At 42.6% G+C, this 26,636-nt stretch overlaps 1 protein-coding gene across 1 annotated transcript in view; it reads left to right on the top strand.

Moving 5' to 3' along the window:
- The window catches only part of LOC128457396 (eukaryotic translation initiation factor 4 gamma 3-like), a 44,068-nt gene extending 21,122 nt beyond the window's left edge, over positions 1 to 22,946 (top strand). Inside the window, exon 3 of the mRNA XM_053442062.1 lies at positions 22,938 to 22,946. Coding sequence (XP_053298037.1) covers positions 22,938 to 22,946 — 9 coding nt within the window. The remainder of the gene's footprint in view (positions 1 to 22,937) is intronic.
- The last annotated feature ends 3,690 nt before the right edge of the window (positions 22,947 to 26,636 follow it).

The raw sequence follows: 26,636 nt of genomic DNA on the forward strand, positions 1-26,636 counted from the left end.
CCACTCACCTTCACTCTTGACTGTAATTACTCTGCACCTTGCCACTCTTCACTTTGACTTTAAAGGAACGTTTCCACGTCTGCTGCCAATCTCGCTCTATCTCTTTCCCGCCCGCCCGGACGCGCTCGCCTCGGTGAGGGTGTTCCCTCTCCGCCAGTCAGTTGCGAATTGATTGGACAGAAGGAAGTCGTCGATTTAAACAAGCCGCTCAACAGAATATGAAATTGTGTCCTTTGTGTTCAGATAATGGGAAGGCGCCAGCGAATATATTGGAACGAATGTAATTGACGGGATTTTAAATGTTTTCAGGTTTAGCAGTACCACGGTTTGGCGACCCTCAATGGATAAGCTGTGTGGAGAATAGAGGGATGGATAGTAACGCAGAGCTTTATAAGCTTTAACAAAGAGCCAAGACGCTGTTTGATGTAACTGATAATTGCCTTCAAAACCTTAGCAAAGGGGAATATGGCTGGATGGAGTGTTTTCCTCCAGAGACAAAAGCTGCAGAGTTTCATCCACTCAAAGATTTGTTTTCCTTTGACGTGGTTTTGATTCCTTTTCAAGAGGTGATGTAAGTTGGGTGTCGTGTTAGATCCACGGCTTCTGTTCTTGATTTCAATACGGCTTCTGTAAGCTTGGGGCTCTTCATGGCCTTTGTTACGCGGCTTGAAAAGATGGAGCCATGTGAAAATCTGGTTTGAACTTGTAGCACATTCATTTGGAAGAAGCGTGAAGAGAAACTGGGGCAATGATTAAAACAAAAAATGCAGATTAGCAGGATTTAAGTTGCAGATGTTTTTCATTGACTCTGTAAAAAGCAAAGTTTGAATCCTCTTGGTTTCTCTATTCTCTCCCTAAAGTAGCTGGACAGCCAGGTGCTGCTGCTTGGGGTTATCAGTCCCATTCTTCTGAGGCTTAAGCTCAAGGATTTGGTACAAACGTTCATCTGGATTTAAGGATGAACGGATTAGAATTGAATGGTCAAAAGTCAAAGGTCAATGTCATGGTGACCCTAAAAAACACCTGGCACAGTCATTCACTTGGACTCAGGGATGACCTGATATAAGGTCCCTAAGGTCAAGGTGGCTGTGACCTGATAAAAGTCTTTGTTGCCCCGTTGGTGGGTTATCGAGGCCTTGAGGGAATCCTTTCAGATTTGGAACACATTTTTTACTGAGACTCACAGATTAATATGATTTAGATTTGGGTGGTTAGAAATAAAAGTTTTTATTGTCCTCTCGAACGTGATATCTCAAATCTGCCTTTAGATAATTTCTTCTAATTTGGACTAGTTGTCACTTGGATAGGAACATTAACTGATTTAGATTTCTGGTCAAAGGTCAATGGTCACAGTGACCTCATATGAGTCTGAAAAAAAGTAATGTGTAGAATGAAACCTCACTGGTCAGCGGAGGCATACAACTGGAAATGCTCTTGTATTGGCTGTATGTGTCACTGCCCACATGCTAAATGCTTGATCAAGTATCTCATTTAGTTTGGTTACTCCTTTGCAGACAAGCTGGTGATCAAACATTAAACTTGTCTTTATCTACCAATGATCTAAACACAGACATGATTATCTCGTGACACTGGTTGTTCTCTGCTCCCAGTTGGTCATGGACCGGAGTTCTTTCCTTAACTGCTGTAACTGACAGTGAACGGCTCTGACACTTTCTCCGAGAAGAGATTTCCTGGACTCACAGACCTGGAAATAGTTTCCTCTCAAACTACCATATATATTTTGTGAGACACAGTTCTCATGTCTCTTTTACCCCCATCTTCATCCCCTTTATTTATTTATTTTCACCAAGCGCCACACTTCATTGTCCACGTGAGATGAATCCAAGAGATGTGACAATGGAGCACCTGCATACCTGTGGAGATGGAGGGAGGGGTTTTTGTAATTAAAAGAGGAGAGGTGTTCTTTCTTTTCCTCTCAACAGTCAATCTCTGATGCCTCCATGCATAATTGCCGTGACTGATGGGATGTGGGTGGGGAATTGATCTGGGGAGCCAGTGCGATCCCATTATTCTGCTCCACTTCTGTCTGTCCCCTCTCTGTCTCTCTCTGCGACTCTATTTTTATGTATTTCCACTTACTCTAGAGATCTCTGCATGTCTATTCCCCCTTGTTGCATTTTTTTATTTTTTTATTCTTCCCTCTCTATTCACAAATTGCACGCATTATCATTCCAACTGCCCCTGGGGTACGTTCCAGTCGGCTTGTAGTGCAGCGGCCAATATCTCCAAACATTTACATTCTGCTCATATTGTCATCTCCTAATTTTTCTGGTGATGTGTGCAACCTCAGCTACAAGTAATTTTGAAGCTGTATTATGAGAGATTCCTTTTTTATCTGCAGAAGCAAAGCAGTGGCGCATAATGAGCATAAGATGAGGACACACTTGGAAAAAAGGAAAAATGATTGAAGGTGCAATAAAAATGTTTTCTGTTGAGTTTTCAATACAAGTGGCATTTACAGTATAACCAACTAAGAACAGCAATACTACAGAACGTGCGACTTAAATAAAATAGAGGAAAAAACCTAACAAATACTCTAAGACAGCATTAAACGACAAACTGTATATAAAATATACATGGATAAATTTATAAATAAATGCTTTGCATGTATACCCGATCTAACAGTACAGTCCTCCTTCACATAAAATATGTAATGTATCCAACCTGTGTGGGTTGGAGTGAAACCATAGGTTGTATTTGCATTTGTTTCAAATGTTTAAACCTCAGACAGTTATTTTTTGACCTGATTGTCTCGTTTACTTCTCCACTAATTCATTATGTCCTTTATCTCTTTCCCTTTTTTTTTTATACGTCTAGACTTCATCTACTTCTGTCTGTGCTGACCTCATAGTCAGAGGTTTGTCACTCTTTCTGTTGCCGACCACTCGGCACATGGCAGCCCGCTCTTTGCACAATTTTCACTCAATTTCCATTTTGTCGGTGAGGGAGAGTTTGGGCAGCTGAAGGATGGCTGCACATATGTCTCGTCTGGCAGACCTTCATCCAAGGCTCCCTTTTTTAGAATCTGTTCCAACTGGTAAAATAAAAATATCCAATTGTCATCGCTAACTGACTATTTAAACTAAAATCTGAATGAATTTATAGGTCAAAGATATAACACATTTCTTTTGAGGGGCTTTTATTAGAAAAAACATTTTTTGCATCCATAAAATAGACAGAAAAACTGCACGTTTAACAATGCACAGTTTTTTTTAATAGGAACATAAATTATGTTTTATAATAATGATTTGTGTCTAAGTAAAAATATTGCTGAGGTCTCAATCTTTTTCTTTGCACCATTTTAGGAGGAATGTGATACTGCTGTGGGGAGCTCAACTGTCTTAATCTTCATTAGCTCCGTCCTTTCATTGTGTTTTAACCTTATACTTAATAAAACTATGGAGACCATTGATGATTTATCTTCTTCTCTGCCTCGTGTTGCTTCTCTATTCCTCCTCTGTGCTTCTGCTCATGCACTTGTGTCCCTATAGAGGTCGTTCAAAGGTTAAGATTGTTGGATCATGTGCAATTTGTTTTTAAAAAACAACTACAGGAAGATAGAGCCAAGAAAGTGTCAGTTTCATCTTCGACCCATAGGAGGTTGCAGAATAATATAGATGCCATCTGTGTTATGGTTGGTAAAGTTAACAGCTGAGGCCTGGTTGGGGGGGAGAGAGACGGGCAGTGATAGAGCATTGTCTAAGGTTGGAGAGAAAAGAAGGAATAAAATAAGCAGAAAAATACCAATCAGTGTGTTGAGTCATACTCGGTTCCTACAAACAGCCTCTCTTCCACTGCCTCCACTTACCTGGTGGAGGTTTTCAGTTAAAAAAAAATCTTGTACCAAAGTGAAATTAGAATTGTAAACATACAGAACCTTAATTTTCTGTCCAGGATGTGTCACAAGCTTAAAGAAAATGGCATTGACTTTAAAAATAACACCGTCACTCAGCATCAGCTTCAACCGTTGCAACCTAGCGACCTTAAAGTAATCTGTACATTATGAAAGACCCTCTGGGGGGTGAGAGGGGAGGGAGACTAAATATTGCATGGTGTAAGTGTTGTGCCACCAGATGAGCAACATGTTCCTATGAATAGAACAAAAATATATATTTACAAAACACTTCACACTAAGATCTCATTCACAGGTGGATGTGTTGGTAAAACCTTTGCTTTTCACCGAACACTGCAAACTGGGTGTGATGACATGATGTTCTCTTTTGGATGCTCTCTTTAACAATTACAGGCTGGAACGAATTTGCACAAAAACTGAATTAATTGCAATTAGCACATAATCGGCAAACGCAGCGTGTTTCCGTTCATTAGCGGAGCTTTCACACTGGTGTCCTCTGATTATGGTGGAACTCTTACAATGAGGCAGCCGCAGTCTTCATCTTCCATTCTCTAAGTTTGGGGTTGAATCCAAAACGCTTCCACCTGTTTCTCTGAGGTTCTCTGCTGCTGCTGGAACCGAGGCAGCGGCTGTTTTGTCATGTGTGTGAATTTTGACCTTTCAGATCATTGCGGACTAAATGGATAGAAAGATGCCTTTATCATTCCATCCATCGATTCATTATTTACACCACTTAGTCTCTGTAGACCATTGGGCCTGAGCCTGGCACACCCTGGACAGGTTTCCAGTTCGGAGATAAACGACCAGTCACACTCGCATTCACACCTACAGTCAACTCGGAGTAACAGGAGAAACAACCCACATAGACACAGGGATATCACGCAGCTCCACACAGAACGACCCCGGCCAACCCATGGCATTGCCCGTTCCGCGCACTCAATGATCTGCAGAGGGGAAAATCAATTTGTGATAACAGCAGAGAAGAACAGAGATGTACATTTAGTGGGACGGCATCGGATTAGGAGGTCGATTGGTCGTCCGCCAATTGAGTGTATGTGATAATGAATCGAGCTCCCCAACAACATCAAGAGAAAGTCCACGCATCTTCCGCTGCAAACTAACGACTTTACCTTGAATAAAAACAAAAGTTGCGATTTAGTAGCACTTATATGGCACTTACCTGTAGCACTTAATAGTTTGGCTTTCTTGAAGAACATTGTACGTGTTGTTGTTCTGGGTCTGTACCCTCACGGTTGAGTGCTTTGGATAAGAGCCTCGGCTAAATCAAATGTAATGTAATTTCTTTATTTGTAGTTTGAAAATAAAGTAAAATTTGGAAGAAATGGACGTATTAAGAGATCCAGAGTGTAAAATCCTGGTCCACACTAAAGGTAATGCTGCAAATAGTCATTTATGGCTGCGGTAAATAAACGTTGTGATAGTGACAGTGTAGCAGAAGAGGATTTAGAAAAAACATGAAAATGAAATGGTAAATCTGTTGCTCCACTTTGCTTCGTGGAGATTCATCGTCAATGTGTCAAACTTCAGGGATTTGCTCAAAACAGCAGGTGCCGGAATGAAAAGGATCTTAAAAGCCACTGAACACTCCTGATCAAAGGGCTCAGAGAGGAATGTGGCAGCGAGCTGGAGAACACAGTGGAGGAGACGGATCTCTCTTCCAGGTGTTGGCGCACACGGACAGGATTTTAAAAAATACATGCTAATGCATCTCTCCAGGTGCCGGAACATGTGAAGAGAAATCAGGTTTAGGGAATGGTTGTGTTTTTAGGAAACGATCAATGGAACAATGAGATCTTTAAACAAGACGCTGCCCTGTGGATTTTGGTGGATGAATGGAATCCGCACCGTCAAACGTCCAATCATCATCCCAGCTCATTATTTCAATCTAAATCTCAATCACATGCAGCAGTCTCGTCGGCAGCCTCAACCTAAGCTCTTCAGAGCTCCAATGACCTTCAAGCGCACCTATTGTGTGTCGCCTGATTAGAACAGGCATAATTATGATTGATTTATTATGATCGACGCCCGGGGGTCTGGGGATGTGTCAGCCGTGTCATCGGCGGGCCGTGTGCCGGGGGCACAGCCTCTGTCACTCAGGGCGGAAATTGATGGCTGCAAGACTCCGGTGGCAGCGATGTGTTCAGTCAGTGGAAAAGGTTAATGCACGGCTCGTCTGCAGCAGCGGTGACCCGGTCAGATCTAGTCAAGAGGTGTGTGTGTGTGTGTGGAGGATGCTTCCTGCTCAGTGGAAAACGACGTATAAAGGTTCAGTTTGGTGTCACACTCTTGCGGGTATACGGGATGTTATTGTTTTCAATTCATACCAGAGCACATGCACCGACTGTTTTCCTGTCGGGTCTATTTTTCTCACGTCGCTGCAGTCGAGCGGACGTCGTGACTGACACGGGGTTCGACGGGCCGCTGATGAATTGACACTCTCTGACAGCTCCGCGGAAATGTGATGTGCTCCGGTGACACTTCAATTACGCCATCGAGACATTTGTCACGCGGAAGACGGTTCGGTCATCATGACTTCCTGCCAAGAGACACGTGAATAAAATCGCATTTGTCGTTTGTTTTAAGGATATGATCGTTTTCAAATTAAGCATTTTGCAGTTAAGTATCATTGACCAGCCGTCTGTTGTGGGCCCCACCGGCTGTCTGTAGCTCCTCAGGACATTCAATAACTACAGTAAATGTCCTTTTCAAGAAAGAGATAATTAACTTATCCTGACAGAACAACCCCCCCCCCCACCATTCAACAAACAAGGGAACCAAACATTCCCCCTTCTAATTTGTCCTGGTTTGAGAAACAGTGTTCTGGTCAGTCACTTCTCTCTCTGGGCCGTTTGCCAGAGTGAGAGCAGCCGACATCAGTCAATGTCAGGATTTATATCACAGGCAGGGAGCCGACCAAACGGCCCGGGTGGAGTCACCAAAGGTTGAAACAGCAGTTGGAATTTCCCCAACGATTTTAAGCTCTTCTCACACGCTGTTAATTTTTTACTTTTACGTCCATTTTAAATCACTCAAAGGGAAGTAGCTGTAGAGCCGGATGGAACTTACCAGTCAATGAGCAGTGATTTCTCAGTGGTCCGACATGTTTTATATGCAGAGTCATGACTTACTAAATCTATACAGCCAGTATAATATGCTGGTTTGTATAATTTTTTCCAGAAAATGAGGGTTTTCACCTTAAATCTTGACATTTTGTGTGATATACACGTCATGTGGTCATCCCCTGTGTGGGCTGCGTTTATGGATTGCTTTGTACACGGGCATAGGTCTGATGATTGCGTGTTTTCAGTTTGTTTTTACTAACTTTTGTGGTTAAAAGTCATAGAGAAAATCTGTGTGAATGGATCAAACGTATTAACCTGTTCTCCAAGTTCCCTTCTTTGCCACTCTTATATCATTAGTATTGCTGCCAGCATCACAACTTGAGGTGCAGAACTTGACAATAGTTCAAATGCACCAGCACAGGAGGCGAAGACAGAAAGCAATCCTGTGAGCTGCTTCCGCTTTTTCTTCTTCCAGCAAATAGTCCAAAATCCAACAAATCCCCCAAAAGCATTTTCTCCCTGCAAATGAATAAAATCAACCTCTCTTTGTCCCATAAAACCTTTGAGGCACCTTTCACATCTGTTATTTTGGTTCAAACTAAACCAAACAAGGTCTGAAAGCAGACATTGTCCTGCTGGTGTTAAAATAAATGGTCAGACAGGATGTATGAATACCTAAAATATAAATATTTATAATTATCTTGTTTCTAAGGAAATATGTGAACTATTTACTGAGGAGCAGAGTTACCGCTGTTTCTTTATGTAACTGAGGAGAAAAAACACCAAACCCAGGTGCACAGCACACCAGAGGAGATGTTGTTCTATTCATAGTGTGTTTCTGTGTGTCAGCAGATGACAAAGGCCTAGTTTGTTGGCAGTGGATGTGTACTAATGTGCACAGGTGTGGTTTTTAATGGGATCAGCGGCTCATTTCCGTCCTGAATTTATGGAAAGGAAAGCACATTTTCTCCATGTTTTTGTTTTCTCAAGCAGATGTTTGAATTTTTCCAAAATAAACGTCATCAAGTATATAATTTGATTATGTAACTAACACACCCGCCCCCTGTCTATGTTTAGAAAACCTCAGCAGACACCAGAGCTGGGCCGACCAGACTCGGAATGATTTTATGCTGACCCGCTGATTCCGGGGTGCTGTCTTACAAAGCAACATTAATAGGGCAGCGAGCTGTCTCTGCAGGGCTGAGCTGCGGCTTCTCCAGCTCGCGATGGTGGTGGTGAATCACCGTTAACTGGGAAAACATCACCATGGTAACATCTGCTGCCCAGCTGACCTCGAAGACAGGGCTACAGAGTTCTCCCTCCTCATCATCCCCTTGATCGGGACGGATTACATGACGGTTTGTAGGTGTCGGCAGAACCGGTGTATAGCTGCAGTGTGAGAACACAAAACTATTTCTGTCAGCCGTTGACGAACATGGATTGATCCAAAAATCCAAGAGGATTCTCCCTACCCTGTCTAGTGCCCCTGAGCAAGGCACCTTACTCCCCCAACATCTGCTCCCCGGGCGCCGTACATGGTCGCTCACTGCTCTGTGTGTCCTGCACCAGATGGGTCAAAAGCAGAGATTAAATTTCCCTACCTGCATGAGTGTGCCTGTGCATGTCTGTGCATGTGTTTGGGACAAATAAATGCATCTTAATCTTAATCTTAATGTTTCTAACACGCGATGGATACAATACTGAAAAAATAATAATGAATATCACCGCCTCTCACCTGAACAGCCCGGAGTTTATTCTGTTGATGTGAACACGTCTGACCCGGAAAAGCCGAAGTTCATGTGGGAAAATGTAGGAGGCTTTTGGATTAAACCAAAGTGATAGGAGGCTTTTGGATTAAACCAAAGTGATAGAAGGCTTTTGGATTAACCCAAAGTGATAGCAGGCTTTTGAATTAACCCAAGGTGTGAAAAATCGAGAGTAAAAGTAATATATAAATAAAGAAATGTGGCTTTTACGTAGTAGTAGTGACGAATATCAACTTCTTTACTCAGAAACAGACATTTTCCTTTTTTATATCCTGCTAAATATTGCAGTGGTTGAAAATCGTGTTATAGGATTATTATTCTCCACTTTTCTCCGATCTTTGCCATCTTTATATTCTTGAGTGCTTCCACTCTGAGACTTTTAACCTACTCAATCAAATTACTTGTTCTGCAGCACTGACCTTATTTCCCCTTGAGGCTCAGTGTTTTGCTCTCGTCTGGTAAAAAAATCGTTCTCATCTATGGATGCTGAGCAATCGATCTTGGTGACAGATGTAAAATATCTGTGGATCGAATATCAACACAAGCTGAAGGTGCAGAACCACGTGGAGTCTGGATTGATAAATAATCTGGGTCCAAAAGTCCAAGGTATAATCCCAGGTAAACAAAACCCGATGGAAAACAACTGTCCTTTTCTCAGTCTGTTACCAAAAGAAGGATTATGAATAATGACGTGAATATCTCCAGGTTTGAAGTTTGTTGGAAACATTTAGTAAAATGTAAGTACACAAGTCAACCCAATATATAACATAGGTCTAGTCGATTTATATAAGAAATGTTAAATATAATATCTTAAAAACACCCAGATAATAAACAATTGTGGGTTTTAAAAGACAAAATAAGGGATAAATAATCCTGAATTAGTGGGTAATACTTTTTGTTGTCATTCAGGCTAATATAAGCCAGGATTAATGTTGAAATAGGCAGAGGACCAACATCCCAGGAGCAGAGCCTGAAAAAGAAATGAAAAATAATAATTAAATACATAAATAAACAAACTTCCAAAGCTTTTGGACTAGTTACAGTAGACTGGACCCAGATTATTCATGGACCTGTGGCTTCCTTAAAGGGCTACATGTCCTTAGGCCAATATCAGAGAATCTGTTTAATAATCAAACTCTTTTTATTTTCATGTTTTTCAAGGTGACACAGACATTATGCTTAGGCCGAGTGTGTGATGACACGCCGCACTGCGCCTGCACGCGTGTGTATTTGCAGCAGTGAGACCGTGTTTGTTTGCCTTTTGCTGGATTATGTCTCTTTTTTCCTCCCCTGTTTTATCCCTACCTCATCCTTTGCTCAGCTCAGTGTGAAATGAAATGTAGGACGGCTGTTATTCAATCATAGCATTTATTCTTGCGTTGACCTTTTCCCCGAAATTGAGCCCTGCCTCAGTGTGTTCTTGGCGCTTCCCATAGGTGCTGCTTGCTTTCAGTCATTAAATGCATCCCGGTGTTTGTGTCATTCACCCTTTATATCTCCTGGAAACAACTCACACAGGGAAGCTGAGGTTATATTCATCTGCTTGTCTGTGAGCACATGTACATCCATCAGATGATAGCGGCATTATATCAGAACAAGGGCTCACTGTTCAGCTGATGAGGTATAATCTGGTGGTGTTCCCTCTTTTCTGTCCTTGTCTCTAAAAAGACATTATCACCTCTTCACTCTATCTCTCATCACATCACTTCCCTCCACCGGCACCCGGTTGGCTGTTAGGGATCCCTGGTGATTAAAGGGGCCGGCCTGCTCGTTCAGAGGTCAGACTGGAAATCACAGCCCATCTCGAGCCTGGTGACATGATGACAGGCTGTGGGATGTGATGTCGGGGCAGAGGTGTTCTTGTCTCAAGCGTCCTTTGTGCAAATATGCTGCTCTGCAGGATAACCAGGATTTGTCCAATGAATATATAACTTGGCTGATGTTTTCTTCTAGGACTCTTTGTGTGAGCAGAGTTACAATGACTGTCATAACCTATACTGGGCAACGAGTATGCCTGTTCTCTTGGTGTCTGTGTGGGTTTTCACTGGGTACTCTGCAATCCTCCCAGAGTCCAGAGACATGCAGATTGGGGTCAACTGGGATTGGCTCCAGCCTCCTACACAACCCTCAAAGCATTTGCAGCATAGGATTGATGAATGGATGGATGTCTCCATCTCTTAATCTGGCATAAAATGTAAACATTTGACAGACAATCTGTTGTCCGGTGACTTCACCATATGCTTGGATTAGGCTCTTGAGCGAAGATAAACGGCTTTACCCTGTCCCACTTGTACGGAATAAGTTGGTCAGGCGTTTGCTATAAATTGCATCACAAATGTCAGCAGAAAAGGGTTCTGCGGAAATAGATGGCCATCTGAAGAACCCTCCGGCCATGGGAAACCGACATGCTGCCCGGTGAATGTACACCCTGAGAGTTTGAGCCAATCTGTCACCTTGCACAGTGCCTCCTGTTCTGGCTCGCTCGCTGTCTGTTGCCCACTGTACTCCTCACATGCCTCCCCGCGACTGTACCGTCTGCAGGGTCTATTTCTGCTCGCTCCGCTGACATCCAACCAGGTTGTAGCGGCTCTCTCTTCTATCGGTGCCCTCCAGTTGTCTGCATCGTGGGAGTCCAGCGGGCCGCGTGCCGCATACTAAGCTTCAGGCTTTGGCAGATGTGTTCTGCTGCTTATTTTAGCTGCATGTAGCATGTTTTACATTTGTCTTTGTCAATCTATCGTTTTGTTCAACCTCCCCCGCTCTCTGTCCAAGGGAACAGATATCTCTGTGTCTTATGTTTTATGCTGATATGTAAAAAACAATACTCTTTTATTCAACCACCTAAGTCATTGTCTAAATACGACTAGAGCTATGTTTTGTTGACCTGTGCACTGATTTAATCCCAAATGTTTCGCACAATGTTAAAACCTACAAATCCTCAATTTCATTCAAGGTAATGGGACGTTTCGTTCTGGTCTCCTTTTAATTATGTCTTGTCCACTTTACCTGTGGCTTTGTCCGTCTCCATAATGACTTCCTGGACTATTAGCTAGTCAGCTGTTTTTCCCCCTTCCACTGTTTGTATCGGTCACTCGTAATAGATTAGATAGATAGATTACTCATTACTGTTGCGTCGGCAAAGCGCAAACACACAGGGGAACCAAGTGACCCGAGAAGATTGATGATGCTAAAGACGACAACTCCCATGATCCCACGCTGCTTATGGGTTTCGTCAAACTCGATCTTTTGTTATTGTTTTAATCGAGAGATCCTTGTGGCCCAAGTTACACGATGAATAGTGTGTTCAAATGCCAGCCATTAATTATGCATTATGCCTATCTTATTTTAACGACCATTTTTCAATAATGTATAATGTAATAAATGCTCAAAATTCCGACTTGGCAACATTACATTACGATATAGTAATTATGACATAGCCCCTCTACATTCAAGCCTCTACAACAAAACAGCACTGCCTATGTGCAGAGCAGAAGATATAGTGTCAATTACTGAGATAGACTGTGTCTAAATTTGGAAGCTGGGACTTTCCTCTCAGAGGCAGAACAGGATGAATGTGAACCGGAGGCTCCCGTGGGGAAGAAAAACATCTGCCAGCCAAAACAAGGGGTGGCGGGGGTGGGGGGCTGGGGTGGGCTTCTCCTCAGGCCACGGAAGTACAGTGTTAAGGCCTGCAGGTCTGACACAGCCCTACACTGCTGCTGCTCACTCCGGGGCAGACGCGTTGAGGTGGGAGTCCTTACTCCTTTTCCATTCATACTGTGCAGAAGACACCACGGCTCGTCTTCTGTGAAATGTCCTCGATCCAACTTGCTTTATTCGATCTTGTGTAGAAACCCGGTTCCTGACAAGAAATGGTTGTATCTTGCGTGTTTGACTTTGAGTAGGAAAAACTAGGGAAAAGATAAAGACACACAGAAATAGACAGGCACTTGTAGGAGTAAAGATTCACCTCAAGCCTTTTCGACTACAGCGTTCCACTCTGCACAGTATTTTCACACTCACACGTATTTATATTTTAAAGAACTCATATTAAAGAAGTTTGCCAGCGATGAGCCGGTGATTGTGTTGCTTCCTCTGCCGGTCTCACCTGAAACTAATGCGTAGCCCTTTTTTTTTATTTCCTGTTTAGCATACACTAAATGGGGACATGATTAATAACCTGCGGAGAACAGCCCACAGCCGGGCTCGCCAATGTCCTCATTTCCCTCTGCCCGATCGTATTTTCACACTTCACTGAATCTGCCAGACTCCTCTCGGGTTTATTAGTTTGTGTTGTTCAACATCTAACCATTCCCAGATCAAAGTGCAGATTCAGCTGCAGCACTTTGTTCCAAATGCATTCACTGCACATCATTTTTCTCTCACAGGAAATCAAGCAGCCAGACAAAACACAAGCTAATTCAGGAAGGAAACGAGCAAGCATCTGGACCATAGTCAGATTTAGGGAAACGTTTTAGGAAGTACAAATGCTGTTAATGATTCTTAAAAAAAAAAAAACTGTTGCTGGAACGTTGCTTCCTTAAGAATGGACCATAGTTCCTCTGTGGATTTAATCAGTCTCATATAATCTCTGTTTTCACATAACATGATCCCAGAGTGACTTCATGTGTCCTCATTTCTGTTGTGCTGAAGCTGCAGCATTTCTCCACTTTGCGTTTGTTTTTCAGACTTGTATCATTTCCCTAAACCCTGCCTCCAGTGTGAGCTGTCAGTGTGACAGAGACGGCTCTTTTTATCTGCTGGTGTTTATGGACAATTTTCAAATTTCCTTAAGCAGCGTCGTGAGCTCCCTCAGCTTTTGTATGGAAGAGACAAAATAAGAAATAATTGGGTGACGGAAGCAGCAGTCACAGGGATGGTACGAAGCACACTTGATGTTATGGCTCAAACTTTTCAGCTCGGGTTAAATGGGGCCTATTAACAGTAACTTTGAAGTTTGGAGTTGTGCAACAGCATATTAAGATGGTGTAACAGCCAGGCTCAACAGAAAACGAGATGCTCAACAGCTGGTAACGTTAAACCAGTATACAGCAGCAACAACCTGGTTATATAACAACCATTGATCCAATTTAATTAGATTTTGAAGAGCACCTTCCCTTGTCGGAGAAAGAAAACACCTGTCATGCAGCGCGAGAGATTTCCTGCAGTGACTCTGATGTATATCTGTTGGATTGTACAGCTCTAATCAAATGAAAAATGTCGACAGCGCTTTATGATATTTTAATTATAGCAATTACTGGAGCTCATACGTTTAATGAAATGATGGCACAATATGGGTACAGTGATGTAATTAGTGCAAGTGCAGCTTATAAGTGGTACTTAACAGAGCAGTTGTTACAATGATCTTTACAAAGTAAAGAACTACATTTAGAAAGTAGTGATACTGCATCTTGAAATTTCGAAATCCAGGTTACCTTCACACATAGGATAACGTGCATAGTATATGTTACTTGCAAAACAACATTTTGTATATTGTGTGTGATTCTTAAGAGACGAATCTTGAGCTCATGACCTCATTCCTACAACACGAGAAGAACCTTGGAAACTCAGCAAATAGTCCTTCAATTATGTCTGGATTAATTATTCTTCATTTGTCACTGCATCGTTTTGATTTGGCCTTTATCTGACTCAGGCTGTCTTTCTCCACTTTACACTTGCACAGTTTTTTTTTGGCAGAGTTGCCGGAAACGAATTACTGCTTTCCAAATGAAAGGTCATTGCTTTGAGAAAAACAAATGTTCGTCGTTAAAATGACGTTGAGGCTTTTGAATTTCGTATTGAATAGAAACTGTGTTGCATAAAAGACAATGGTTTGCCGTCCACTGAAATTACACTCTCTCTTAATGAAGTTGACAAACTTAATCAATTAAAAAAGTTTATTTGAAAGAATAAGCTATGAAAGCGGAGAGACCTCAAGGTCAACCCAAGTTCATCATACTGATCAATGCAGGCTGGCTGCTTGCTGAGAGAAGCCTCCACACAATAAAACAGCCTCTGCAATAACAGCAGCAGCAGAGACCAGTGTCACATCCTCCATTTGTGTTACTTAGATAGATAGAAATTCCTGTGGGATCGGAAAGGACCTGTAGTTGAATAAAAAAACGTCCTTGTAAACACAGATCAGGAAGGTGTGTGTGTAAGCCCCAGGGTTTCTACAGAGGAAGTGAAAAACACACAATAAAATGTGGCCAAGTCAGCACTTAGTCTTCAGCAGAAAGTGTCACATGTATTTATGAGTCTGTGGACACACATGCTGTTGTGTTTCTGTAAAACATGATTTTCATTCATGAATGTGTGGGAAATCCACTTCATGCAATAGGCCAGTGAGCAAACTGTAGCTGACTACATGTGAGTCTAGATCTAGTTAGCTTCTCACAAACCAGGCTATGGCTGTTACCCCTGTTTCAAGTCCCTACCCTAAGCTAAGATACTCTAAGCTAATTCTAACGAAACATCGTCTTTTGTGTTTCCTTTGATATTGCTCAACTGCTGCCTCATGTAGTAAACAACCATTTTCAAGCCTTTATCAAAACGTCACTTATTATTTAAAGAGAATTGTATTTATTGTCAATGTAGTTGTTTGTGACATCTATGCACATTGATTTCAAACATGCTAAATGTCTTATTTTGATCTATGTGCCTTACATCAATCTTCTTTCTTTCATATAGACTTTCACACACACAAAAAATCCGTTCACACTAATCTTTTGTCAAATTCTCTGTGAAGTTTTTTCCCCACATTTCACTGCACATTAATTAATTGGGGACATTTCCGAAAACATTATTACTCTACAGCTTCTCCGCGCAAGACATGAATAAATGATTTCAATCAAGTGATCCACCGGCAAGATGTCTTCTGTTCTGGCTGCAATAAAAAAGCACATTTACTTTTATAACTACAGGAAATGGATAATGCCTAACGTACCCTTCCTACATTTTAAAAGACGGAGCATCTTGAAAGGAGAGATTCAGGCTCAACTGTGGGATCAATGGACTCGTGATAAACTGCTTCTAATGTCTTTCATGATTGTCTCCATCATTATTGATTTTCTCTGACTGGGCATGCAGCACATGCAGGTGAGACGTGTGTTACTCCACTGCTGACCTTCTATTTTTACCTTTTACAGAAGAGCTCATGCTGTCAGCTGCAAACATCTCCCATATGACTTGACAGTATTATGCAAATCAGTAACAGTAGGTGTCCTAGACATTCACAGGCTGATTGGAATAATTCTATTTTTTGTCGGTTAAAGTATTCGATTAGAACACGCGGGTTAAAGTTGAACAAAATTATTTAGTAAGTCAATCTTGTACCTTTAGTAAATAATGAAGGTACTCTAATATGCAGTTTTGTACATAATGTCAGCCGAGTTCACTTTGTGTGCGGCAGTGATTTAATATGGAGACAGGCTACTCACTCATCAAAGTAGAAAGTAATGTCAACAAGGTTGCAATAAACTTTTGTTTTCCCACAAACCAGGGATGGTCCTTTCCTTTGTATCTCTCATCAGCAAAATAATAACCTGAGGCTTTACCACACATTCTTTGGGATATTAAAGAAATTAATGACAAACTGTCCCTGCGTGATACGGATTTTGTTTTATTAAGTTTATTGTCACGTAGGAACATTTACATTTTTACGTTGCCTATTTTGTTGTCAATTTTAATAAGGTTGTGATAAAAAGAAACCTGATGGTTATTTTAAATTGGCATTAGATGTGTACATGCAGCATCTCTAATAACCTCCTTTTCCCAGTATGCCCCTGTGTATTCAGAGAACAGAGGCCTTGTTATCTCGCAAGAGCAGCGACTCATTAGGGACCTTCACTGTCTTTGTCTTCCTTTTATAACAGGAACTATTATTATAAGCCTGTGGTACAGGGACGCGACAAATGTAAGTCTTGCAGTTGGATTAGGTCATTAATGCAGCACAAGTCGAGACTTCAAAACTCACTTGGAACAAAGTACAAAGTTACATATAAATGCTGATGCACTGTCACTTGAACAATTGGCATTAAAAATGTCTATTAAGGGCAAAGTGTAGCATTGAGGGGTTGGTGTAACTGAGCTGATGAGTCACGGGGGGGGGGGGGGGGGGGGCGCACAGAGTCCGTGGAGCTTATCAAACAGTCATCAGCGCTGAGTCACCGCAACATCCACTGGAAACCACGCGCCTCTTCAGAGGAGGATCGTGTAAAGATCGTATCTGTTCTAAATTAGCGTAGCTTTAATTGTGAAAGAGTCGATAAAATGTAATGGCAAAGCTACAGATCTTCTGAATTCCCATTTATATCACAGTCCAAATAAAGCCAAGGGTTTGTAAACAAAACCGTTACCTTAGGCTGTTCGGAGCACTTCATGTCTGCAGATGAGTATTCAGTGTGTGTGTGGGGGGGGGGGGGGGGCTCCTGACCTGCGCTGGTGCTGCTCAGTGCAGCATCAGGCAGCTTTCACTCTCTGCACAGGAACATTGTGATTGATATGAAACGCAGCGGAGCCGAGAAACCGTTTAATTAATTTCCACCTTTATCTTTCTATCTTCCTTTACCTCTATCCTCAATCCAATTCTCCGAGCATCGCTGCGTATCCCTTCGAGGTTGGTCGTTGTGAAATGATAAAGACTGAAATATGTTTGTTTTTTTCATGGCTTTCTTTTAAAAGTCAAGTTATTACTAAAGTTAAAAGAAAACTTTACTTTACTCGACCAGGTATTTATCTCTTTGTGAGAAAAGATTGCAATCATTTGATGTGATATGGATCAGAGTAGAAGCCATTACATTTTGGTGTGGATCAAGGCGCACAGGATTTATTTTACTTTCCGTAACATGGGGAGATTAGGGTTCTTTTTGACATTTTCACTGATATCTCAGAGAACATGGATCTTGATGAATTAAAACCACCGATATTTAGGGGTCTGGTGAAGATATTGGTGCAGATCCAAAAGAAAATCACAAAAAAAGTGACATTTGAAAAGGTGAGACAAAACTTACCCAGGAATTGACCAGTCGTTAAAGTATATAAAAATAACGTGTGTTAACAATATGTCTAATTCATAGCATTGAAATCCCTGCTTATTGTAGAACATGGTTAGACAATATTCCACTATTGAGTCTCTTTACTTTAAAAAAGGTTAGAAAGATTGAGTAGAAATAAATTGTTTATGTTAAACCGCCATCATTACCGGGGATTAATAGGTTTTCCCATCGGTTCATTTATTGATGATGAAATAATCCGATCTGTGTTTATTCTAAAGGGCGTCTGTGTCAGATTGTGTTGACATTTCAGTTAATTACAGAGTTCACATGGTTCACTGTCCAATTATCAGAGGTGTGTTGCAGCAGAGGGGAGATCTTGGTTTGCTGCATCGATAAAAGGTGCACAGCTGTGGACGGACCTCTTTCCAATTTTTCACCTCGTGAAATAAACTGTAACCTGATTAATTCCCTCCACCCATCACATCTTTGTGATTTTCTATTATTCCCTCCACCCACATTGTGTAGAAGTGAGCGACTCATCGCATTTGTAGTCAAGGAGGATATCAAAGCACCAGAAGCCCAAATGTTTTGCTTGATGAAGGGGAGCAATTAGAGTTAATTGCTACAGTGAGGGCAGCCAGTGAGTGGCAGATTGTTGAAGGAGCATCAGCTGAAAATAAACAAGGCATTAGGTATTAGATCATTATCATGGATGGCCAGAAAGCAAAGGTGAGGACAGAATGACTGCGGGATAAAATATTGGTACAAAAAAGGTTTTACATTATCTATTTTTTTTGTCCGTCTGTCGGCCGTCGACGATGGCTGCAAACTAAACCGGCTGCACCTTTTGCCCGGCACTCCCAGTGGTTTTCAGCTTGTTAGCCTACAAACAATAGTTAAAGCTTAATTTAGCTATTTTTAACTCAGGAAAGTAACACTTGCACCAATGCCTACACATCCCGTAAAATCCTTGCGGGGAAATGAATGCAACACTGCATAGATAAACTGCACTGAATTGCAGGGAGGAGGTTGTGACACCAGAGGCGGGGGGTTTGCTCTTCTCTGCAATTGTGTTTAGATCGTTGACTGTAAATAAAGATGGCCGACAAATCTCAGTTTCCTCCCATCATCCAGAAATTTTGTCCGGGTCAGACTCGTTCACACGGGCAAGAAAATGTCCACAACTTTCACCAACATGTTTATGTTTTGCATCACATCAACAATTTTTTTTGTTCTTGTATGACACCTCTTTTGCATTTGTATTCTCTGTGTGTGTTGTTTTCAGCTTTGCCCCTCACTCCGACATTTTACTAAAAAAAGAAATTGGGAAATTTTCCAAAGGCAACAGACAAAGCACCTCTGGAAGATTTCAGGAAAATGTGCATGTCAGCTAAAAACATGAGGACAACTAATAACATGGTGTCACAAAAAAAAGCAAATAGATACACACAATGTACACATATATGATATATGTAGATGCCAAAAAATGTCCCAAACACTCATACATGGTGGGTTATTGATATACTAAGACAATAAGTGGCTGTCAAGTCAGGACAGATCTTGTATTCTTCTGTCTTTATATGCATCAGACCACACAAAGTAGCAAATCATCTAGGAAATGCTTGCATGGAAGGGGATAGATCACAGCATCTGTGCTTGTATTCGGGACGGAACACTTCTCTGCAATTATTAATAACAGAAGACGGACTCGAGATAAACAAATGTTTGCAGCTGCAACTAAATCCGTAATGTCCCAGCTTCTCTTTGAAAGTCATAAATCATTGTGCTGTAGGGTTCAATTATGGAGACAGAAGATGCTTAAAATGAATTATTAGACGTCAAGCTGTGCGAGTACACTCCCAAACTACATCTCTAAACACTTTCGACAGCCATGTGAAGCTAATATTATTCCCCTGCACTTCACTGGGTTAGATCACCATTTGCTCGACCTCCCCGCTGACCTCAGATGTGTCATTGTCTTGGCTGCGGCGTCGTCCACAATGAGCCGCGATAAAAAGCTCGTTCTCCTCGCACCATTTCTACTTAATTAGCTCTGCTCTAATCTATGAGCCTCAGCCGAGAGGGCGATGCTGTGTCAGCGGCCGCTGTCATGTACCTGCCACAACCACTAGGAAGTTATGGAGGTGTGTGCTTTTGTCTCGGTGCCCGGCGCATTCATCTCGTGTCTTTGGAGAATGGAGTTTGTCTTGAGCTTTGTCAGTTTTGTACACGTGTTTGCATCTGATGTGTGAGGTAGAAGGAGAGTGGAAAGTTTGTGTTTACAGTCTAATGGTATATACGATGAAATTAAAAACAGCATCTCTCTCTCTCTCTCTCTCTCTCTCTCTCTCTCTCTCTCTCTCTCTCTCTCTCTCTCTCTCTCTCTCTCTCTCTGTGTTCATATAGTGTATCTACCACATATCTGACGCTTGGCTGTGCTTCCCATTTGCAAATGATACTTACAACGTGCAAAAGTCAGACAGAAGGAAACACACTCTTCCTACCTGTGACATAGGAATTACAAATTAACAACTACAAGCATGAATGTTGTGCCTGCTTTAATTCCTCTCCATACTCGAAACTTTAGTTCACGTCATATCGAAGGAGCAGGTTTGGACTGAAGCCATGTGAGTCACTCTCCACCTGACCCTGTCAAGCTTTATAGCACCGGCTTGTGACACCCGTGCCTGGGTTGGGTGGACATTGGAGAATACTTGACATTGTCAACAAAATATGTGCAAAGCTAAAAAGTTGTCTGGATAGAAAGTTTTCACAACTAGACAGAATATTATTAGGGCTGCAAAACTCTTATAAACTGGAATTAGAGATTTTCTTGTTGACAAATTCACACTTTCATAAATAGGATGTTAATTAAGACGATCATTTGATTCCTCATCCTCCTCCTACAAGATCTGAAACTTCATAATTTTCCTGTGTGAATATTTTCCCTTTCTTCAGTTCTTCTGGTAACAGGTGCATTTGTTTTGCATGCTGGTGGGTTCCTCATGCTGGTTTTGTCATTTCCTCTCTCTCTGAAGCAGCTTTTGTCGCCCTGGGAAAGGAGAGAGCTGCAAACGATGAAAGTGTGTTTATCTTGGCTGCATCAGTTGGCAAGCTCGAGAACACCAGAACATTCGGATGTAATCAGTTAATGAAAGATTTCAAATTAGGGGTGAAATTAAGCTTCAACGGCACGTACATGACTGAGGAGAGATGGCCACCAAGTCATAGCAGCACAGAGTAACACAGGCCGAACACTTCACTCTACACTGATAGTCGGATGCCAAAGGATGTCTTGGAAGGGCCGTTGGGATACTGCAGCAATGGCTGTTTATGTAACCCCCTCCACCCCCACCCTCCACAGAGACGCGCCAACCACGGCGCTGCCACACCAACGCCTGTTCGCTGATTCACACCTAATACAGCCCTCCGTCCATCTCTGTTTTCCATTTACCTCATAAAGCGGAGGCATGTTCCCTTCAACCACTCTGCCACCTCTTTCACACCTCCCGTCTTGCCACTCTCCATTAGCATTCCCTGGTCACGGGGCCGTATGAAAGTGAGGCACACACCTGCCACAGTCGAAGCCCTGTAGCCTGTCGCCTCTCTACAACTCAGGTCGGTTGGGCTCCGGCGGACTGGATAGGTGTTTACTGAGCTATAGCTTTCTTTGAGGATTGACGGATAACTGACCGGCCGGCTAGTTGACTGCACGGCTTGCCAGCTGGTTATGTAAATGCGTTGCTGGCTGGCTGAGCAAATGCCTTCGGGGCGATTGTCTCTCCTCAGCCTCTCCCTCTTTCATCCTATCTGTCCCTCTCTCCTCCGCTCCCTCCCGCCGCCCTCCCCGGCCGAAATGAAACAGCAGCTGAACCAGAGGTAGGAGTGTCAGAAAGTGCCACAACTGTGTTCCTCTCTGTTTTTAGGCAAGTTCCTAGAATAGAACAGCGTTCGCAGTGTGTCGAGTGGAGGCTAAACCCCAGAGGCTAGCTGGTTCACTGACATCCTCTACTCAGGAGCCGTGGTACTTAAGCTGGATGACACACACGCACACACAGACACATAAAATGGGTATCCAAACAAAAAGGGTTGAAAGCGTACATGCTTGCGTCCATAATTGAGCACAGAGTTGCATGCTGTCGCAGATATAAATATTCACAAACCCTCATATACACTTGTATGCAAAGAGCAACTGATCGTGCCGGATAGGATTTCACTCTTATTCAATATTGAGAGTTATTTATTGATGGCTGCTATTTCAAAGTGAAATGCTAGAACATTCCCTGCAACTGTCCTGTTGGTTAACGACCTATAATACAACCACACAGCCATACATTTAAATTTGATTTGTTTCGTCTGGGAGGAACAAGTTCACCGGCCATCGGGTGAGGACCTGTCAGTCACAGCCGTCAAGTCACTGTGTTGGCCAGGCTGCAAAATAATGCATACAATATATGGAATGGTGTTCTGTTAGTTGGTCGTTCCACTTGGTAACCACTGGCAACAATCATTACTGGTGATGGTATGATACTAGAATTATGACTTCAATGTGATATCTGCGTAAATATTCTGATGTGAAACTGAAATGATACCACAAGCCGGTTGTTATTAATTATCATTTTATTATCTAATTTGACGAAAAAGAAAATGATTTAAGGTTCCCAGTTTCAATCCCAGTTCAGTCTCGGTGTTATAGAGTTGGCCGGTTCTCCCTATGTTCAGGTTTTTAATGGGTACTGTGGATTTCTCCGACAATCATGCAGATTAAGGTGAGGTTAATCAGACACTAACATAGATGAACGTAGTCACTCATCTCTGTAGGTTGGCTCTGCGATACCCTGACAACCTATCCAGAGTTTACCCTGTCTCCCCCCCCCCCCCCCCCCCCCCCCCCCCATCGGAACGTTTGGGAAATTTACTGTGAACGTGTCTGATCGTTTCCTCCCTGTTATTCAAATGTGAACTTCGGAAAATCTCCTGACCCGATCTTCCCGACATTTTCCTGAGTTCATTTCTCAAAATGGCGTTAGAGTAGTAACTGTTCAACTGTTGTCTCAACTGCATCAAAATGTAATGTATCCGTTGGTTGACCTCTGCATGTGATATGTGTCTATGGTCTGGTTTGTACTTCGAGAGTAAGAGTAGTTGTAGAAGCCACAATAGCATCCCACCTTCTGATCTGAGTTTTCTCTGATGCTTCCCCCTCTTCCCCTTCCAGGGGAAGTGATAGTAGTGTGAAATCATCAAATGGGTGTAGGCAGGGAGGGATCCGCTGGGCCTGATAAATAAAAGCTCATAGACGGCAGAGATTGAAGCACAGAAAACAAAGCGGGGGAAGTCTATTTTAAAGATGACAAACGGGTAAACTCTAAAACTGTAAGAATGGCCTATATCTTCAGAAACCCCTGGGTGCTCTTCAGATGTTAACAGCTCTTGTCATGTTACATTGCCTTTCGAAAGGTCACACACAGCAAATTGCCCTTGCAATGGTATGAAAAGGGCCAAATGGGCTTTGTTAGACTGACAAAGCAGGCAGCCACCGGCCTCGGGTCATCCTGCCTTTAATGTGACGCAGCAGTGCAGAGTTCTGCTGACTCGTAGGGATGCTCTATGTGTAGGAGGCTGACTGACAGCCAGACCCTTGTGCTGTATTCGCTCCTCAGAGGCGTCAATGTGGAAGGCCTTCCCTCCGACTTATGACTCATATACATCCATCTATGCAAGGGCATCTGATCCTATGAGAGGAAATGTGGCTCCCAGGCTATTGTACACACACAGGATGGCAAAAACCCACATACATGCTCTGCAGTATATGTAATATGTTTATGTTCCTGTTGTATCCTATATAGTCCTGCTCCTGCAGTCCATGCAAAAATCTAGAACAAAATGTCTTAACTGAAAGGGGATTCTCTTAGTGATGAAGACTTTAGCCAACTTCTTCATCAGTCCCTGTATCATTAAACCCATTTTCAGCAGCAGTGCCCAGTTTTTTGTTATGGCAATAACGCTCTGATAAACTACCTGAGCACCGGCTGAGCAGCACCAGACAGCAAAAGTTGTCTGCTTCCTCGTAAAGAAAGTTGAACATTTAACATTCATAGATGCATCTGAGGAGTGGGTGGAGACAAAATCAGAGAAGGAGAGGGAATTTTTACGTATCCTGCAGATTCATTTTTTTGCAAACACGTAAAAGCTATCAACTATTTAACGCCATGATGCTCAAGTGTCAATGTTTTTCCTTTTTTTTGTAGAAATCTTTTTCAGAAAAAGCAATTACTCCATATGTGCACCCCAAGCATCAGTTAATGACACACTGGAGTCTTGACTGCACGATGCAATCTTTTCCATCAAAGGGAAACAGCAGCAAAGGCTAAGTATGAGCCGTTTATCCAGAAGAGCGATGTCACTTGAGGAGATATCCATCATGTCCTCTTCCCCGCTACCACTGAGGTTTTTAATGCGTTCTGTCAATACTTCAATAGTTTCACAATTTACCTCTTTTCATTGCTTCAGCCCATTAAGCACCGCCCTCCGCTTGCACACACAAACCCATATCCTATATAAATGTCTCATCATGTCCACTACGTTTCCTCTTAAGATAGGATAAGGGGAGTCACGTGGGACCGTAGGGAAGATGGCAGCACAGTAGGAGAGCTCCTCATGACCGTCAGTTAATTTGGAGACACACACTTCGTTTTAAGTCTGGAAAGTGAGGGGTTGTTTTAAAGATAAGAAGTACTACCAGTTTCCGACCAAAAATCTGTTAGTTCTCCATCGAAATGGCAAACAACAGCAAAGCTAACTTTTTCAAAGGTGCGGCGACGAGAAGTAAGCTAACCTCAAAGACCAGCCCGACACCTGAACCCACCTCGCCGACAACGTCAGGTGACAGCGACCCTAAACCTGGAGTATCTGACGATACACCTATGTTTGAGGAAATACGGAAAATGAGTGCCACTCTTCAGGTGGTGGCGACGGATGTTGTCTCAATCAAGGAGACAACGAAAGAGCTTAAAGACGCGATGGAGAGCATACAGATGAGGCTGGGAGAGGCAGAACAGCGGATAGCGGACGTGGAAGACGTAAATACACGGATGTAGGAAAACATGGAGAAGTGTGACAAACGACTGGAAACACTATGGATGCGTGAGGAAGACCTGGAAAACCGCAGCAGGAGAAATAATGTAAGAGTGGTGGGACTGAAAGAGGGCAAGGAGGAGACCGGGGAAAGTTATTCAGTTTGTGGAAAAGATCCTATCTCAGGGGCTCGGGCTATCTGGCAGCGAGTTTGAAATTGAACGTGCCCACCGCTCTATGGCACCCGTACCGCGCCCGAATCAACCGCCCAGGACCATACTGATGCGCTTCCTACGTTCAGCGGCCCGAGACAAGGTGCTCCAGGTGGCTAAGGAGAGACGTGGGATCGACTGGGAGGACTGTAAGCTGTCCTTTTATGAGGATGTGACCAGAGAGTTGGCGGAGAAAAGGAAGGCATTTACTCCAGTGAAGAGACGTCTGCACCAGCTAAATGTGAGACACAGGCTGGTCTACCCTGCAACGCTCATCTTCACATGGAAAGGGCAGAAGAAAAACTTTCGAGACAGCAAAGAAGCGGAGAAGTTTGTGCGTGATGCTGAATAGAGGACCGTGGGACTTTATGGAAACCAGACGAAGTGTGTGGGAATGAGGTAACTTTGATGATGGTTTGTGGGAGGCGGGAAGAACGGTGCTGTTACGAGCTGACAGGATGTGCCTCACGGACACGGCTAATTTAGATCAGGTCAAGCGGGGGGCGGGACGGGGGTTAGTTAGAAGCACCGAGTTCTGGGCTGCTTTAATCGGGGTTATGTTTGTGTTTTTCATGTTTTATCTTTGCACTAAGAAAGTAGATCTAACAAGGCCTAACATTTTGAACAACCTATTGAATATGTGTTTAGCTGTTGTTGAAGCCATGGTGAGAGAACTGAGGTCAAAGAGTATTTAAAGGTCTAGAAATGACGGCTAACAGGTACATTAATATGGTATCATGGAACATAAATGGATGTTGGAATCCCATTAAAAGGAGGAAGGTTCTGACATATTTGAAATACAAGAATACAGATGTAGCGTTTATTCAGGAGTCTCATATGATGGGGGACGAACAGGCAGGGACATTTAAAAGAGGCTGGGTAGGGAAGGTTTTCCATAGCTCATACTCTAGTAAGCAGAATGGGGTGATGATACTCATTAATAAAAATCTGAGTTTTGTTATGATAAAACAACACAATGATAAGGAGGGTAGGATTATTTGTATTGAAGCATTGATCAATGGAATCCGGACAGTGCTATGTAATATATACGCCCCAAACAAGGAGGAACCTGACTTCTTTCATGAGGTTAACAGAGTGATAGGAAACATGCAGGGCCGGGTGATACTGGCAGGAGATTTTAACCAGGTAATGGACGGGATAGTTGATAAGAGTAAGCCCAGTGCTAAATCTTCACCCAGGGACAGAGCTGCAATTCATATGCTGACAGAGGACTTGAGTTTGGTGGACATATGGAAATTGGTGAACCCACGTGAGAGGGAATACACCTTTTACTCCCACTGTCACAAATCTCATTCAAGGATTGATTTTTTTCTGGTATCTAACTCATTAATAGACTCAATAGTGGACTGTGAGATAGGAGCTATTGCCCTTAGTGACCACGCCACGGTGGAGTTACAGGTTGACCTGAACACAGATAATGTGAATAGAGGACGTTGGAGGCTCAACACTGTGTTGCTACAGGATGTGTCATTTAGTAATATGTTAGCAGAAGATCTTAAATCTTTTTTTTAAATTAATATTGGCTCTACAGAAACAATCTCCACGGTTTGGGAAGCATCTAAGGCTTATATAAGGGGGAAAATTATTGCCCACACCTCAAAAATGAA

The sequence above is a fragment of the Pleuronectes platessa genome, chromosome 15, assembly GCF_947347685.1.
Source record: "Pleuronectes platessa chromosome 15, fPlePla1.1, whole genome shotgun sequence".
Classification (NCBI taxonomy): Eukaryota; Metazoa; Chordata; class Actinopteri; order Pleuronectiformes; family Pleuronectidae; genus Pleuronectes; species Pleuronectes platessa.